The 15433-nt window shown below is 43.8% G+C and overlaps 7 protein-coding genes across 7 annotated transcripts; 4 read left to right on the forward strand and 3 right to left on the reverse strand.

Moving 5' to 3' along the window:
* Positions 1-378: 378 nt before the first annotated feature.
* Positions 379-1741, forward strand: SAPINGB_P000324 (uncharacterized protein; the record flags this gene model as incomplete). Its single annotated transcript, XM_031995048.1, has 5 exons — positions 379-382; positions 580-697; positions 786-992; positions 1083-1123; positions 1200-1741. The coding sequence occupies 5 exons, from the start codon at positions 379-381 to the stop codon at positions 1739-1741; spliced, it is 912 nt and encodes a 303-aa protein (XP_031850939.1).
* Positions 1742-2752: 1011 nt separating this feature from the next.
* On the forward strand, positions 2753-3502 carry SAPINGB_P000325 (uncharacterized protein; the record flags this gene model as incomplete). The annotated part of the gene is made up of 1 exon (XM_031995049.1): positions 2753-3502. One exon carries the CDS (start codon positions 2753-2755, stop codon positions 3500-3502), a length of 750 nt encoding a protein of 249 aa, XP_031850940.1.
* Positions 3503-3669: 167 nt separating this feature from the next.
* Positions 3670-5489, forward strand: SAPINGB_P000326 (uncharacterized protein; the record flags this gene model as incomplete). Its single annotated transcript, XM_031995050.1, has 4 exons — positions 3670-3790; positions 3847-3987; positions 4200-4316; positions 4408-5489. The coding sequence occupies 4 exons, from the start codon at positions 3670-3672 to the stop codon at positions 5487-5489; spliced, it is 1461 nt and encodes a 486-aa protein (XP_031850941.1).
* Positions 5490-5589: 100 nt separating this feature from the next.
* On the reverse strand, positions 5590-6966 carry SAPINGB_P000327 (uncharacterized protein; the record flags this gene model as incomplete). The annotated part of the gene is made up of 1 exon (XM_031995051.1): positions 5590-6966. One exon carries the CDS (start codon positions 6964-6966, stop codon positions 5590-5592), a length of 1377 nt encoding a protein of 458 aa, XP_031850942.1.
* Positions 6967-8254: 1288 nt separating this feature from the next.
* SAPINGB_P000328 (uncharacterized protein) lies at positions 8255-12016 on the forward strand (the record flags this gene model as incomplete). Its single annotated transcript, XM_031995052.1, has 1 exon — positions 8255-12016. One exon carries the CDS (start codon positions 8255-8257, stop codon positions 12014-12016), a length of 3762 nt encoding a protein of 1253 aa, XP_031850943.1.
* A 106-nt stretch (positions 12017-12122) lies between these two features.
* Positions 12123-13142, reverse strand: SAPINGB_P000329 (uncharacterized protein; the record flags this gene model as incomplete). Its single annotated transcript, XM_031995053.1, has 1 exon — positions 12123-13142. One exon carries the CDS (start codon positions 13140-13142, stop codon positions 12123-12125), a length of 1020 nt encoding a protein of 339 aa, XP_031850944.1.
* A 173-nt stretch (positions 13143-13315) lies between these two features.
* On the reverse strand, positions 13316-15118 carry SAPINGB_P000330 (uncharacterized protein; the record flags this gene model as incomplete). Its single annotated transcript, XM_031995054.1, has 2 exons — positions 13316-15027; positions 15079-15118. 2 exons carry the CDS (start codon positions 15116-15118, stop codon positions 13316-13318), a joined length of 1752 nt encoding a protein of 583 aa, XP_031850945.1.
* Between the last annotated feature and the right edge of the window lie 315 nt (positions 15119-15433).

Raw genomic sequence — 15433 nt, forward strand, 5'->3', positions numbered from 1 at the left:
AAAACCGCAAAAAAAATCAGCCGCCCACCAACTGAAATCGCCGATTTTTTTTTTTTTTTTGCTCTTTTAAGGACTTTTTTCCGCACTGCCTTCATTACATAATCTGTTTTTTAGATATTACCTAAACAACAAATAATCCCCATCACCACCACTACACTACAACCACTAACCACCACCAGTGCCAGCAACCACACAGATCAAAGCCCTTTAAACCTTCACCTCCACTACCACTACCACCACTACCACAGCCAACAACAACCTTTGATCTCATTATCAAATAAAGCCTGTACATCAATATCCAGCTATACACAGAACATTTTAAATTCTAAACGATCTCATCATCAATCCCCAGACTCAAGCAGCTTAAGCATTTTACAAATGTGTATGTCGTTTTTTTTATATATATCTATATATATATATTTTTTACCCACAAAATCCATACGGACTTAATTACTATCAACCCCGCGCAAATCACATCATCCTCATCCTCATCATCACATCATCCTCATCCTCATCATCACATCATATATAATAAATTCGCTAACAGATGGATTAAACCATTTTTTTTTCTTTCAATAGCAACAACAACTACTACTACTACAACCATCTATTCTCACCAAGAGCTATTAGCTCTTTTGGAGAGTGCTGGCTCCGTGGCACCTGCTTTTAAGGTCGACATTGAGCAGCTCAACAAGGAGTATGTTTATTTATTTTCAAAAACAATATATTTTAAATTTTTTTATTATAGTTATTATTCTATTCTAACCGTCATGCGTGTGTTAAAGAATGAAGAGCTCAAAGCACCGCAAAAACCGCAAGAAATCTCACAGTGCGTCCGAGTCCCGCCGTTATAGCTCTTACAAGAGAGACCGTGCAGCACTAAACCACACTATTTCAGAACTCGGTTCTGATCATGATGAGGCTGCTGTAGAGTCTAATGACGAATCTGGCGATAGCAGCTCTGAAATCGATGCTAAGGAGCTTTCTTCAAGGTTTGTTTATTTATTTTTTTCTTTTTTTGAAGTTGCTACTCCTCTTCCATTGATCCATTATTCAACTAACATTGCTATTTTACCATCTAGATACTATTTGCAACGATCCTCTGCTCCCCGCAGAAATCAAAGTATGTATTATTTATTTTTTTAAGCCAATCCTTTAACTGATCCAAATAAATTCATGCTAACAATTTTGAAAAATAGAAGATATCAACCCCAAGTTTGCAACGGCTGTTGCCAACTCTCTTGCGACTGCAGATGGTAAGACTCACCACCCTTACCGCGCTCCCGGTCGCAGACAGTCCTCATCACAGGACAGCAACGCTTTCCTTTCGGCGTCTCCCAAAGAAGAGGACGGCTGGATTTCTGTTGGTCCCAAGAATCATGGCCACGGTCATGGTGGTCACGGTGGTTATGGCCACCGCAAGAGCTTCAACCATGAAGAAGGAGCTGGTCATCGTAAGCGATTTTCGGATTATAACCGTGCATCTCGTGGATCCTTTTCTAAGCAGCAGCCAGTTGGATCAGCTGCTACATCAGCCCCTCGCAAAAAGTCCTTTGCCAAGTCTGAGGATGAGGGCTCTAACGCTGCTACTGCTGCCATTAGTGATGCTGCCACCACAGATGGTGAGGCTAAGCTTGAGACTTATGACTTGTCTGCATCTGAGGCCACTGCCCGTGAGTACGAAGCATGGAAGGCCAAGCTCAACGAGGAAAAGAGCTCGGAAAGTTCTATTGCTGTTTAACGAGTGAATGAATGAATGAATGAATAATAATAATAAAAAAAAATAAACCCTTTTTTTTCTGTCACAACTATTACCATCGTCACTATCATTATTATTATTATCACCAACCACCTTTATCACCATTATCATTATCATCATGGTTTATCATTTTTATCTCCATTTTTTTTCCCCCGTTAACGATCTGAGTTGTATTAACTTTTTTTTTTGTCTTTTTTTCTTTTTTTTTGTCTTGTTCCTTTTTTTTTTGTATATCAAAACTTGTGTGTTTAATTTTTTTTTTGTTAAATGAAAAAAAAAAAAAATGAAGAGCAGTTTCACCAATGACGTATTTTTCAAGAGCTCGTGCACAAGTTCCTATTCTGTGTTTAATAATATCATAGATGACTTTAGAAGTCATTCTTTCTCTTTTTGTTTTTTAAAAAAAAGAAAAAAAATTCCAAAAATCTGTTGTTTCTTCTTGTAGTTGAAAATTTTAACCCCATATAAATCTCATTCATTCATTATAATTGGTGCGACAATTGTTTAACTTGAACCAAAGCCAAACTTAACTTACCGTTAATCTCAGCCATGTGAGTCTCTAGTATCTGTGTCAGCTCATCAAGACGTGCTAACAATGAGCTTAAAACTTGTTGAGCGGACTTATCTAATAAACCTTTTTGGAGAACTACTTGCTGGTCCATTTTTTTTTTCTTGTAATAAAATTAAAAATTAAATAAAAAAGAAGAAACAAAATTTCTTTCCTTTTTTTTTTATAAAAATTCAAAGTTCAAAACTTTTGTTTAAAACTTTGTAGTTGCATGATTTTTGCACCCAATGCATAAATTAATTTAAAGCCCCCTCCTCTTAGTTTTAGTAAACCCCCCTCAAATCCAAGGTTAGGGTCCCCCCCTCAAGTTTTTACCACACTAATCCACACCCACCACAAAAACTTTCTTTTTCCCTCCCCTTCCCTCCCCCCACCACTTCCTCTTTCTAAATCTTCCCTCAACTTTTTATCATCATTCGTTCCAAATGCGGCCTGTGGGAATCGCTGCTTTTGAAAACTCAAAGCGTAAACAACAACAGTACTCGGACCTCAGCAATGCCCTGATCGAGTCGCAAACTCGCGAGCTCACTACTCAGCTTGAAGTTTTCCGTTCCTCTCTTGCATACTTTGCTGTCTCTCATGCCCATGAAATTCGTACAAACCCTTCTTTCCGCACTGAGTTTGCGCGCATGTGCGCCACCATCGGCGTCGATCCTCTTGCATCATCAAATACTTCATCTGCCAGTGGTGGCTCTATGTGGGCTTCTCTCTTAGGCAAAGATGTCAATGATTTTTACTATGAACTTGCTGTCAAGGTCATTGAAATATGTCGTGCCACTCGTGACCAAAACGGCGGCCTGATACCCGTGTCTGCTCTTTGCGCACGGCTTGCACGCGCAGCCCCACCCGTCGAAGCTTCGCCAGACGATATCGAACGGGCAGTTAAGTCACTACGTGCTCTAGGCTCCGGCTTTGAAGTTGTCGACGTGGCCGGAGCTTCTTATGTCCGGTCTGTGCCAAAGGAACTGTCCCAAGATCAGGCAGCAGTCTTAGCGGCTTGCGATGCCTTGGGATGTGTTACAGTCGACCTCTTACACGATAACCTACATTGGTCTCCTGCAAGATCGCAAACGGTGCTTACTGATATGGTGGCCAGCGGCACACTGTGGGTAGACTCGCAGTATCAGGGCGGCCGCACAGCATACTGGGCACCTTCATGGGTCGAGCGGTTATAAGCAGGTGTGGGGGAATGGTGGTGTTTCTTTTGGATGGGGAAGGACTGTTGTGTGGAGCATTTTTACTAGTACTAGTAATAATAATAATATTATTATTATTATTTTTTTTTTTTGTAATCATCATAAACAACACCAACTTAAACACTTGAATTCTCACCACCACCCAAATGCAGCAGCAACAACAACAGCAAGCACCACAGCAGCAGCAACAGCAGCAGCTTTGGTCAACTCTGCTAAAGTCTGCAAGCAGTGCAAATAGCGTTCCATCTGGAACATTGTTATTACTAGGTACGTGTATTTCAAATTTTATAGATAATAACGACTAATTTGGCTAAAAAAAAAAGGTGGCACACCTAAATCACAGACCTTGCTGATCCAATGCATCCAGCGCGCTGCTGGAAAACCCGAGACCCGACCTCCGCGGATCGCAAATTCATTTGGGTTAGGCTATACATATGTTCAGTTTAAAGACTTTGATCATGATGGTAAGTGAACATTTGTATATTGATCTTTTAATCTTTCAATCTTTCAATCTCTAACATTTTAAATTTTATATTTTTATTACTCTAAGACAAACTCTCTCATCTTGACATATACACGCTCCCAGAAAAAAACAAAAGCACCTTCCTGCCACTCTTACAGGACCTGCTAGCCCGAATCCTTGGGGGGAAACCTTTGCTTGTGACAATCTTACTAGACTGGGATACCCCGCCATTAGCTTCCTGGGCCCGCGACATTTCAGCATGGCTTGTTTTATTGCGACAGGCCCTCGCAGGCGTCGATTCCGCACTCTTAGACATTAATAAAGACTCGTGTAAGTTGACTCAACCATGTCTTTTTTTCTTTTTTTAATCTTTATCAACATGATAATTAATTTTTATTTATATATATATTTTTTTTTCTAGTCCGCAGGCGATTACAAATGTATGTGGCTCCTAGTAGCGACGGTGCAGTCGACGCAAAACAAACATTTACGGTCGAAATGCCGCTTGAAATAGGCCAGTATGATCTTCCATTGGGTATTGATCTTGCATTTATAGCCACAGGAGCTGAGAGCTTATTACGCAGTGACTCTATCTCAGACGATACTGTCGATTTTGTACAACAGTTTTTGCGTTCGGTTGCACTCAAACATGGGGCCTCGGTTCTTTATACCCATAAAACAATAACTATTTCTGAAGACCAATCGTCTTCGTCATCATCGCAAAGTATACAAGTCGATCCTGTTGTCGCACTTTTGTCTGAACGATTGGAACTACCAGTGGGATACTCCCAACGCATTGAACGACTGGTTCCTGCAGTAATTAATGCAGACTCGATTGCCATTCCTGCAGGCTGGGATTCGCGAGGTAAAATTGAGGCAGTTCATGAGGGGTTCAATTTTGAAATTGTGGATGCGCAATGGAGTCACGACGCTCAAAACGGAGCTGGCAAAGTGGTGACATATTACGAGGGCGAAATACTACGGCTAGTAGGACCTGAAGAATATGACAAAGAGGGAGGAAAGGAAAAGGGACCTAATGGATCGAATACATTTGTTGCAGAAAAAAAGACACAGTTCCAAGAGTTTATGAGTAAACAATACGCAGTCCTTAGCGCCCACCAAAGCCCTGCAAACAAATCAGAAAAATACTACAATATAGGCGGGATCCAGATTGACAGCGCTGACGAAGTGTACCGACGACTTAAGCAGCAAGAGGCTGCAAATCACGAGGCTGATGAAGAGGCTGCGGCATCTGCAGATGTTTCCATGACGTTATCGTCGCCTGGAGCCGAGAGTGCCGAGGTGTCACCAGATCCCACGGGGATATCTTTTTTTAATAATTCTGCGGCAGGATCAGACCAATATTCACCTACTGCAATGCGTGCACCATCTGGAGGAATCCCTGGGTTTGTGCCATTGGGACGTCCCAAAGGTGTGGCATATGATTTAGGCAATGATAATGAAGTGATTGGGATGCCCACACGGCCGCGTTTAGACGTGTAAATAAAGATATGTAAAAGACAGGAATCTATTTTATCTATCTATCTATCTATCTATCCATTTATATATTTATTTTTATTATATTCATGCATCTTTTAATCCATTATTTTTTGGTGACAGCATCATTTTCTAAATACACTAGGACTTTGTCGGGACCTGGCGACTGGTCCCCGTGCCAACATTTAGCCAACATCCCGCCACTGGCACTAGGCTGACTCCATGCAACAGCTTTTTTGGGGACACGGTACCTGTAAATGAAATCCTCAGCTGCCACATCGAGTAACCGAGCTGCAAACCCTCTTCTTCGAAACCCTCGTGCAGTATATATGCGCGCCACACCCATGACTGGGGCCGGACATTGGTCTGGAGTCTTATAAGGAGTCATTGTGCCCGTAGTCAGATCAAGTGTATGTGCGCGAGAAATACGTTCTACCACAAGAATTGCAACTGCGCGAGGGACAGGCTGGGAAGAAGATGAAGGAAAAGAATCTTTAGATGAATCAGAACACGACGAAGAAACATAAACATAAGCAGCGGCAGCAGCAGCTGGGCCTTTACGCCAAGTCTGGTTTTCTGGAGGTGCTGAAAGCTCTGTGTTGACGCAGAGTAAGAGATCTTGGACAGCTCGTTTTTCTGGAAGTTTAGAAGATGCGTTAACTCTTAAGATGCGGTCACGAGGAGGTCCAAGCAGGGATGTGGATGATGAATTTTGAGAATTATTAACATTGGTAGTATTGTGCTGTGTATTATAATTATTGTTTTGATCATGTAACGGGCTTTCGCGCCAGACCAAGGCACCCCAATCCGGAGATGTCCAGTCGCGACCTAGTGTTGATTTGGCATGAAACTTTGTGTGTACAGTAACATCTGAGCTATTGAGAGCGCAATAGGACATACCACATTCTGCACAGGTTGTTGATGGCAGCAGTCCGGCAAAATTGAGATGTGTTTGTGTTGGTTTCGCTGGAGGCTTTTTTGTTCTTTTCTTGTTTTGAAATGGTGGAGCAAGTGCAGTTAGCGAGGTTGGTTTTGGGGTCAGAAAGGGGAACACACGAGATGAAAGACGTGGAACTTTGGTGACAGGTGATGCAATGGGAGAAGGTGAGCGAATGGATTCAATTGGTGATGAAGATGGGAGAAGAACAATACCGTCATCTAGTACTATTGGTTCTTCTTGTTGACTAGATGATTCTGTTATTATTTTGCGACGTTTGCTTGGTGAGCTCTTTGTTTTGGGTTTGGTTTTACGATTAGCCGGGCGTTTGCCTAGCACAAACTCGACATCAGATTGGCCACTATCGTCATCAGAACTTTCATCAGTAGAAGAAGAAGAAGAAGAAGAATCTTGGTCAGATGATAAAAGTTCAGGTGAAGTTTCAGAGGCTCGGTCTGAGGAGGGGATCGAGATGGGATTTGAATGCAGCTGGGATTTGGATGCAGAGGGTTGCTTGCGGGAAGAATATAAAGGTTTTTGTTTCATTTTAGTATATAAGAGAAAAAAACAATTGCAGAGATTGAAAGAGAATTTGACAAAACTTGGTAATGAAAAATTTTTTTTATTTCGAAATAGAATTTTTTATTTTTTCTTTATGAAAGTCAAGAAAAGGAAATTTAAAGAATTTTTGTGTTTACGCGTTTGTTTACTTTTTATTTTTATTTTTAATAGAAAAATAAAAAAAAAATTGCGCGACGTGAACGTGACGTGATGATTAAGCGCGTTCTTATGTCAGCACTAACTATCCAATGGAACGCTATGTAATTCCGTCTGAACTTTCTATGATGGTGCGCCGTGGCTTAAAAAAAAATAGGTATTGCCGTGCAAAAAAAAAAAAAGAATTTAGACTTTAAAAGTTTTTTTTTTTTTTTTTTTTTTTTTGAGAAACAGTTTGGAGTGAGACAAAAGGTCATTTGGGTATATATTATTTATATATTATATTTAAACAAGACAAGATGAAAATATATATACAAGAAAAACTCCAACTTTCAAAAAGATGTGTTTAATTATTGGAATCCTTTCCACTACTTCTATTCATATTCATTGATTTTTTTTTTTTTTTGCTTGTTTGTTGATTATATCGCATGAATTTCATGTCTCGTGTTTAAATAAAGTAGACTTTTCATGTCTAAGAAATCCCGCTCTGAGCATTATCTAAGGTACACGCTTTGAAAGTAGCAAGGATATTCTACGGATCTTTTTTGGGATATAGAAACTATGCCATTATGGAGAAAGGCTCAATTAGATTGCTAATACCAAATGGAGAAGAAGAAGCAAAAAAAAAAAAGAAACATAAATAAGCAGTATATTGAAGGGAAAAAAAGAAGGTCTTGGTTTCTCTTGAACATTAATAGAACATTAAAGAAAGCAAAGTAGAAAGAGGGGGGAATAGGTCTAGTTTATGTAAATATTTACCATTTAAGAAAGTGTTTCTTTCTTTTTTTTTTTTTTTTTTGTAGTTCTCGCGTTCTTCTCTTCTCAATAAGACACAGGTGCAGACATCCAATATCCATGAAACAGTCGAGAGGAACAGGAATGAGAGCGTGATGAGTCTCTACGAGAAAATATTTCAAATGAATATTAATTTTTTTTCATTTTTTTTTTCCAGAATATATAAATAATACCATAAATTCCACTTGTTTATCTTTTAATTTTTTTGAAACTATTTTCTTATCTTATTTATTTATTTATTTATTTATTATTATTATCTATTATCTATTATCTATTTGTACTGTACATTTTCCTTGTATACTCTGTTATCTGTGTAGCCTCAATGCCTCAACTTTCTATTCAACTTGAGTCTCAGCACTCCGCCTGCCCTCCCCCGCAGCCCGCCAATGGCGTCTTTGGCCCCCACCATCACCACCACCACAAGATTACTAATAAACTCAACAACAACGCCATTCCAAACTATCACCACCACCAAAACATCCCATCACCCGTCCCGCCACGACTCCTCCATCCCATTCCTGTCCCGGCAATCTCTCTCGTAACCCTTCCAGCTTCTCCCCCTACCTTTGTATCTTCTTCTAAAGCTCCACCTTGCATCCATCCGGACCGCTTGCCATCTCTTTCCCCCCGCTCTCTCGCGGCCCCTACCACAACCATATCGCCACCACCGCCGCCTTCTTCCGCTCTGCCCGGCGGAATTCCGTCGTCAACAAGTCCTCCATCTTCTACACAATCTACGACCTCTGCTATATCTCCTGGAGCTCCATTTGTTTCTGCTTCAACCGCTTCTTCTTTAGTTTTTACACCTCAAAACTTTTCTGTCTTTGCAGCTTCAAGCCGCCTCTTTGCTCAACCACCATCGGCTGCGGCTACTGCCATATCAGTTTTCTCATCCCCCCTAGGCAAGTCGTTAATAGGAACTCCTCAGGACTCGTTGTCGTCATCTTCAGTATCATTTATCACGTCTGGTATAACTGCTACTGCTAATAATAATACAAATACAAACAGTTCTTCAAGCTCCTCGGCTTCTTCTTCAACTTCCTTATCAAATACCTCGCCGGCCTCTTCAACCTGCTCGCTCGAAAAGCAAAACGCACTGCCAGAAACTCCAAGCTCTGGCTCCGAATTTTCTGCTTCTAATCCGTCCTCTTTCTCTTCGGTGTCATCAATCTCTCCTCAGCTTAGTCTCGCGTCTCTAGCTGTAGGTTCTAAACAGCCGCAGCATCAGCAGTATCAACAACAACAACAGCAGCAGCAGCACTTACAACAACAACAACAGGCCAACCACCACACCACCTTCAACCTGTACAACTCAGCATCAACAACCCCATCCGCAGGATCTGTTGCTGCCTCTGCCACGCCGTCTTCTATGGCCTCTTCTTCAGCGTCATTTGTCCCGCGCTCGGCCTCCGTGGCAGCAGCAGCTTCTGCAGCAACAACCTCTCCTATCTGGGCCGCTCCCGCTTCTTTAACATCTTCTCCAGGTCCTGGAACTACCGGACCTCGCCACAACTCTGTTTCCGAGATTGACCGCGAGTTTGGAGAGCTTAGTCTCGGATATGGCTCCAAAGCCTCTTTCTCGGGGCCTTCGGTTGGAGCAGCACCAGGCCAGCGAACCCTACCCTCACTGACATCGAGTCCTGCTTCTGGGCCACCCTCCAAAATGTCTACTCCCACCACCACTCCGTTTAAACCGTTGAGTGTCTCATTGCACTATCAGCAACAGCAACAGCAACAGCAACAACAACAACAACAACAACAACAACAGCAACAGCAGCAGCAACAACAACAACAACAACAACTGCAGCACCTACAACTGCAACAACCATTGCAACAATCCATGCAACAAAACCAACCTTCAAGTCGCCGCAACTCGGTACTTTCAGATTCAAAGTTTTTTCCGGACTTTGTCAGCGGGTCTCCATCCTTGACAGAGCCCGGGCTCCGTTCAAGCGCTATTTCACCACCACCAAACGCTCACCTTCAACTGCAATCCTCTTCAACATCCCTTCAACCTTCGGCCCAGCCAACGCCCCATCACCAACAGCTCCATCTTAGCCTTCAGCAACAACAACAGCAGCAGCAGCTTCAGCAGCAGCAGCCATCGCCAGCATTCACTCCAGCCTCAAGCATCATGTCGTATCGCAGCTCCCCTCGTTTCAACGGTTCTGCCGTTTCTTCCGCCTCATCCACTCACGCCACTCTGCAGCGGTCAGCCCAACCATTACCGCCACCACCACAGTCGTTTATGTCTACGCCAGCACAACCCCCTCAGCCTGCTAACAATCTCATTTCGCTGCTTGACCGTTTTGCTAATATCGGCGATGTGACACGCTCCGCTGAAATTCATGCGCACTCAGACTATACGTCCCGTCACGGCTCCGTCTCGTCCGTCTATTCAACTGGTAGCCCGGCCCTAACCGGCTCATCTAGTCTTTACGGTGGAGACTCGTCTTACGCCACTACTAGTCCCTTTGCTTCACCCGTCCCGTCTCGCTTAGGTAGTGTTTCTGGGGCACCTTCAATCTCTTCTCCATGGCAGCAGTCTTCCACAGCAAGTGCATCTACGGTTGTGTCACCATCTATGACCAATACTCTTAGTCCACGGCCCTTTGACAGTCCCGGGGTAGACTTTACCATGCGTTCACCTATGCCCCAACATCAATACGCCTCTGTTTTCAGTTCTCCAGAAACTTCCTGGCAACAGCCCCAGCCTCAAGCCCAGCCTCAGCCACAAGCCCAGCAACAACCCCAGCAGATGCTGCCACAATCTCAACACCCATCTCCTCAACAGATACCTCTCGAGTATGAGCAGCAGCCCTTTCGTGCCTCTCCCTCTGCCGCGTTGCGGCCCAATGAAAAGACCCTGCGCCAGCAACTTGCATACCAGCAGCAGTACCCAGACACAACAACCTACCACTCATATCCTCGCCAAGTCCAAGGCAGAGCCCGCAGCAGCGGTTCCATCTCCAATGGGCATGGCAATGGAAACGGTGGTGCGTCTCTTCCCTACGACTCTTCAATGCGGTCTCCTCTTCTTGAAGAATTTCGCGGTAATAAACAGCGCAAGTACGAGCTGCGCGACATTTATGGCCACATTGTCGAATTTAGTGGTGACCAATATGGCTCTCGGTTTATTCAGTCCAAATTAGAAACTGCCTCAAGTGAAGATAAAGAAGTTCTTTTTCTTGAACTTCGTTCTAATGCTCTCCAGCTCATGACGGATGTTTTTGGCAACTATGTCATTCAAAAGTTTTTTGAGCTTGGAAACCAAATGCAAAAAACATTACTGGCCAAGCAAATGGAGGGCCACGTTCTCAGTCTCTCACTGCAGATGTATGGCTGTCGTGTTATTCAAAAAGCCATTGAACACATTTTGACGGACCAGCAAGCGCGTCTCATTAAAGAACTTGATGGTCATGTTTTGCAGTGCATCAAGGACCAAAATGGCAACCACGTTGTGCAAAAGGCTATTGAGCGCATCCCGTCAGAACACATTGGCTTTATTTTGCGTGCTTTTGACGGCCAGGTTTTCAGCTTGGCCACCCATGCGTACGGGTGCCGTGTCATTCAACGCATGCTCGAATACTGTGACGAGTCTGCACAACAAGACCTCCTGCGTGATCTTCACCATTATGCTTATCATCTTGTAGATGATCAATACGGTAACTACGTCATGCAGCACGTAATCGAGCGCGGTAAGCCTGAAGATCGTGACAAAATTATTGAGCTGGTACGTGTGTCGCTGCTTACCTTTTCGCGTCACAAGTTTGCGTCCAATGTTGTTGAAAAATGCATTGTGTACGGAACCCCAGACCAACGGGCGGCTTACATTGACGTTCTCCTGGGAGGTCCTGCCGATACAGCTCCACCCATGGATTCTACGGCATCGCCATTGAGTCTCATGATGAAGGACCAGTTTGCAAACTACGTGATTCAGAAGTTGCTGGAGTGCGCAGAAAAACCTCAGCGTGATCGACTCGCTCGTCATGTCAAGGCGCAGCTCCAGATTCTCAAGAAAATGTCGGTTGGCAAGCATGTCACGTCTATTGAGCGACTCCTCGACGAATGTTCTGAAGTGTAGTTTTGTTTTTTTTTCAAGTGTATATATTAAATATGTCTACAAAGTTATTAATTATTCTCATTTATTAATTTTTTTCTTCTTTCTTTCTTACTTTCTCTCTTTCTGCTCAATATAAATACAATTTAGTTTCAGGATCAGTTTCATCAAGAAGTTTGCGCACAAATGGAATGGTCTCGGGAAGATCCCATACATGCTGAGCCTTGGGATCCAGATATGTCGAGTCGGCAACAATGGCAGCAATCTGTGAAGCCTCAAGGTACCCAGCATCCAGTGCACGCTGTAGACGGCCCACTGTGGCTACGGCAACACAGCTGCGGGCCGTCGCAAACATGCGTGCATCATACTCGGGCGCGTTTTTGGCAATCAGCTTGAACGACCCACCAGGGGTTTTGCGCAGCGCACGGTTCACGTCGCAAACGCGTTTGGCAGAGCTTGCAAGCACCACAATGTATTTCAGCTTTTGTTTATTTTTGGTATCTTTCTTTTCGTCCTTCTTCTTGTCATCCTTCTTGCTCTTCTTATCGTCCTTCTTCTTATCATCCTTCTTCTTATCATCCTTCTTCTTGTCATCTTTATTGTCACCCCACACCTTGCGGTTCGCCTCAAACACTGACCCGAAAAACTGTTCGAAAAACCGCCCGTACTCTTCTAAGTCTCGGTCTCCTGGGAACGCAATTTCTCCAGTCTCTGCAATACGCGATTCCGGAATGCTCATATCTGCAACTTCCACAGCCGACAAGTCCTTGTGACGATGCCTCAGGGCCGATGAAAGAAAATCCGCAACAAGTGCAGGCACATCACTCCGCCGGGCAAGCCCGGACTTTTGAGCAGCTATAGTTTCACCTTGTTCTTTCCGTGATGACTTGGACGGACCTTTGTTCTTATTGTTCTTCTTCTTGGCCTTTTTCGACGCCGGTTGTTGTGACGCGTCAGAGGTGTTTGATTCAGGAGCACCGCGTTTCTTGCTCGAGGAAGGCCCATCGCCAGACTCTCCATAATAAATCTCATCGTCCAGAAATACAGCACCTTCATCAGAATTAGATCCGTTATTGTCTCCGTCGCTCAGCGTTCCATCAAACGCGTAATCCAACCCGTCGTTGAGATCATCTGCTGCCGTTGTAGTCATTTTTGGCTTTTGTTTATGCTAAGAAAGTGTGTGGTGAAGGAAAAAAATTTTATTTATTTATTTTTTTTTTGGCCCTTAAAATTTTTTTCAGCCGCAGGTTTTTTAAGAATAAAAAATTTACACACATCATTTGTATTTCCAAAAAAAAAAAAAAAATCTACATTTCCCGTATCTCATCTAAACCGACGGTCAAGAAGCTTGTCAGGTCCAACTTCTTCGTATTCCCGCTTAGACACCCACAGCTGGTGGAACGTCCCTAGCGACGCCAGAATTGAACCGCCGACCCATGCAGCACATGACCGTTCGGTAACGTGGCCCGGTGCATAGATTCGAATCTTGAGTCCGGCCAGCGCGTGAGACAGGTCCTGGTTTACCCGGTCCGTCAAGCCCTGAAGTAATGATCCACCTCCTGTGATTACAATGTTGTTTGCAAGATTCGGTCGAATATCCACATCGCACGCATTAATTGCAGACACAATTAGGTCCGAAAGACCAAGTGTGCGACTAAACGGTGGAATCGGGCGAACATCGTTCAACATGTATGCTGGAGTGGGAGGAGGTACCGGTGGTGCTGCGGGAGCAGTGGTCCCGGTAGCAGTACCAGTACTGGCAGCTCCATTGGTTGCACCGGACGCTTGACCAGCAGTTTGTTCTTTAGAAGCGCCATTGGCTGCTGGCTCTGCAGGTTTCTGGTCAGCTGTTGACTCGTGGGGTTCCTTTGCATCTGCCTTTTTATCTTTTGTAGTTGATGCTGCTGCTGCTGCTGCTGCTGCCGCTACCGCTGCCGCCGCTGCTGCTGCCTCTGCTATCGGTTCTTCTGTTTTCGAAGGCACAGGGAATCTATCCATTTTAAATTCATCAGCCTTGGGATTGAAAAGGGCTTCAGTAATAGCCACTCTTTCAAGAGCCCCAAACTCAAAGTTCGATCCATCGGGGAACTCAAAGACCCGTGCAGGAACGCTGTCAACGAGCTCCTTATTGTCTTTCTTGAATGGCGTATCTGCAACCTGACACATGGTGTGCTTGTATTCCTCCACAATGCGTGTTTCCACCTCCAAATCTCTAAACGACTCAGTAGGTACACCAGGCCCAGGGGTATAAACGTTGGGGAAGTTTCGCAGAATCACAGCACCTGCAGGTGGTGCGGTATTGACTGGCAGGGGAACTTTGCGTGCGGAAATCATATAACGTGGCCTTTTAAGAGCTGTTGGAATGTGTCCGTATGCGGTATCTGGGAAACTCGTGTAGCGAGTTTCGAGCATATTTTGAAGTTCGAATGACAAAAAGCGAGACGCGTAAAGCGACCGCCGAGCAGGCCGGTACAGCGGCAGACCGTCAATCACTGGTGTCACTGAAACAACATCATGTCCAATATCAACCACCAAACCTGTGCCTTTGCCACTGGCAAAAAGCGCAGCAACAGGTGTTTTTGCAATATAAAAAGCAGGTACTGAAAATGTTTCAAAGGCAAGTTGCATTGCCGACGCACGGTTTGCACGCGAGTTCCATGGCTGCTCTGTTACAAGCAGTGGGTGTTCAGTGGGATCGATACCTAAAGATTTATTGAGTGCGTAATCCCAAATTTGTTCCATGGCTGTCCAATCTTTTACAACACCCTCGTGCATGGGGTTATGAATCTCAGTATTGGCACGCGGTAAGTGCAGCGAGTTTTCGCCAATGTAGTAGTGTTTGCGTTTCTCAGAAGTTGTTTGTTTCTCTTCCATAGCAGTATCTCCATCAGCATCTTTCTTTTCCTTGGACTCTTCCTCGGGTTCTTCGCGTAGTCCGTAGCTCGTGCTAAATACAGCCTTGGGCGTGTCTTCGCCTGCAAAGCCTGCACGCGTCGTCCAGGAGCCCGTGTCAAGAACGACCGCAGAGACTTCGTCTGTAATAAAAGTTAGAAATGCAGATAAAATAATCAATTAACTAGGCATACCTCCGCCATAAATCTGGGGCGCGGGAGAAGCTGCGCTCATTGTGATAAATTATTATTTGTTTTGTTTTTGGGGGTGTTAAGGATTGGATATTGTTTGTTTAAAATGTTTTGGTGATAGGACTTTTGAAAAATTGAAAAGGGTTTGGCAGAAGGTGTGTATGTGCACAGACAGACCTTTAAAACTAAAAGTGTTACCCGGCCTTTTCAACCTTTTGAAAGCTTGAGCCACCAAAAATCAAACTTTTACCATTCATATTGAAATGGTTTGGAATATGAAAACCTTTATATTCCATATAAGGGCTTTAGAATTATTAATTAAAATCTATTTTTTATATATAAGGAACTGGTTTATATT

The sequence above is a fragment of the Magnusiomyces paraingens genome, assembly GCF_902498895.1.
Source record: "Magnusiomyces paraingens strain CBS 517.90 genome assembly, contig: contig1, whole genome shotgun sequence".
NCBI lineage: Eukaryota > Fungi > Ascomycota > Dipodascomycetes > Dipodascales > Dipodascaceae > Magnusiomyces > Magnusiomyces paraingens.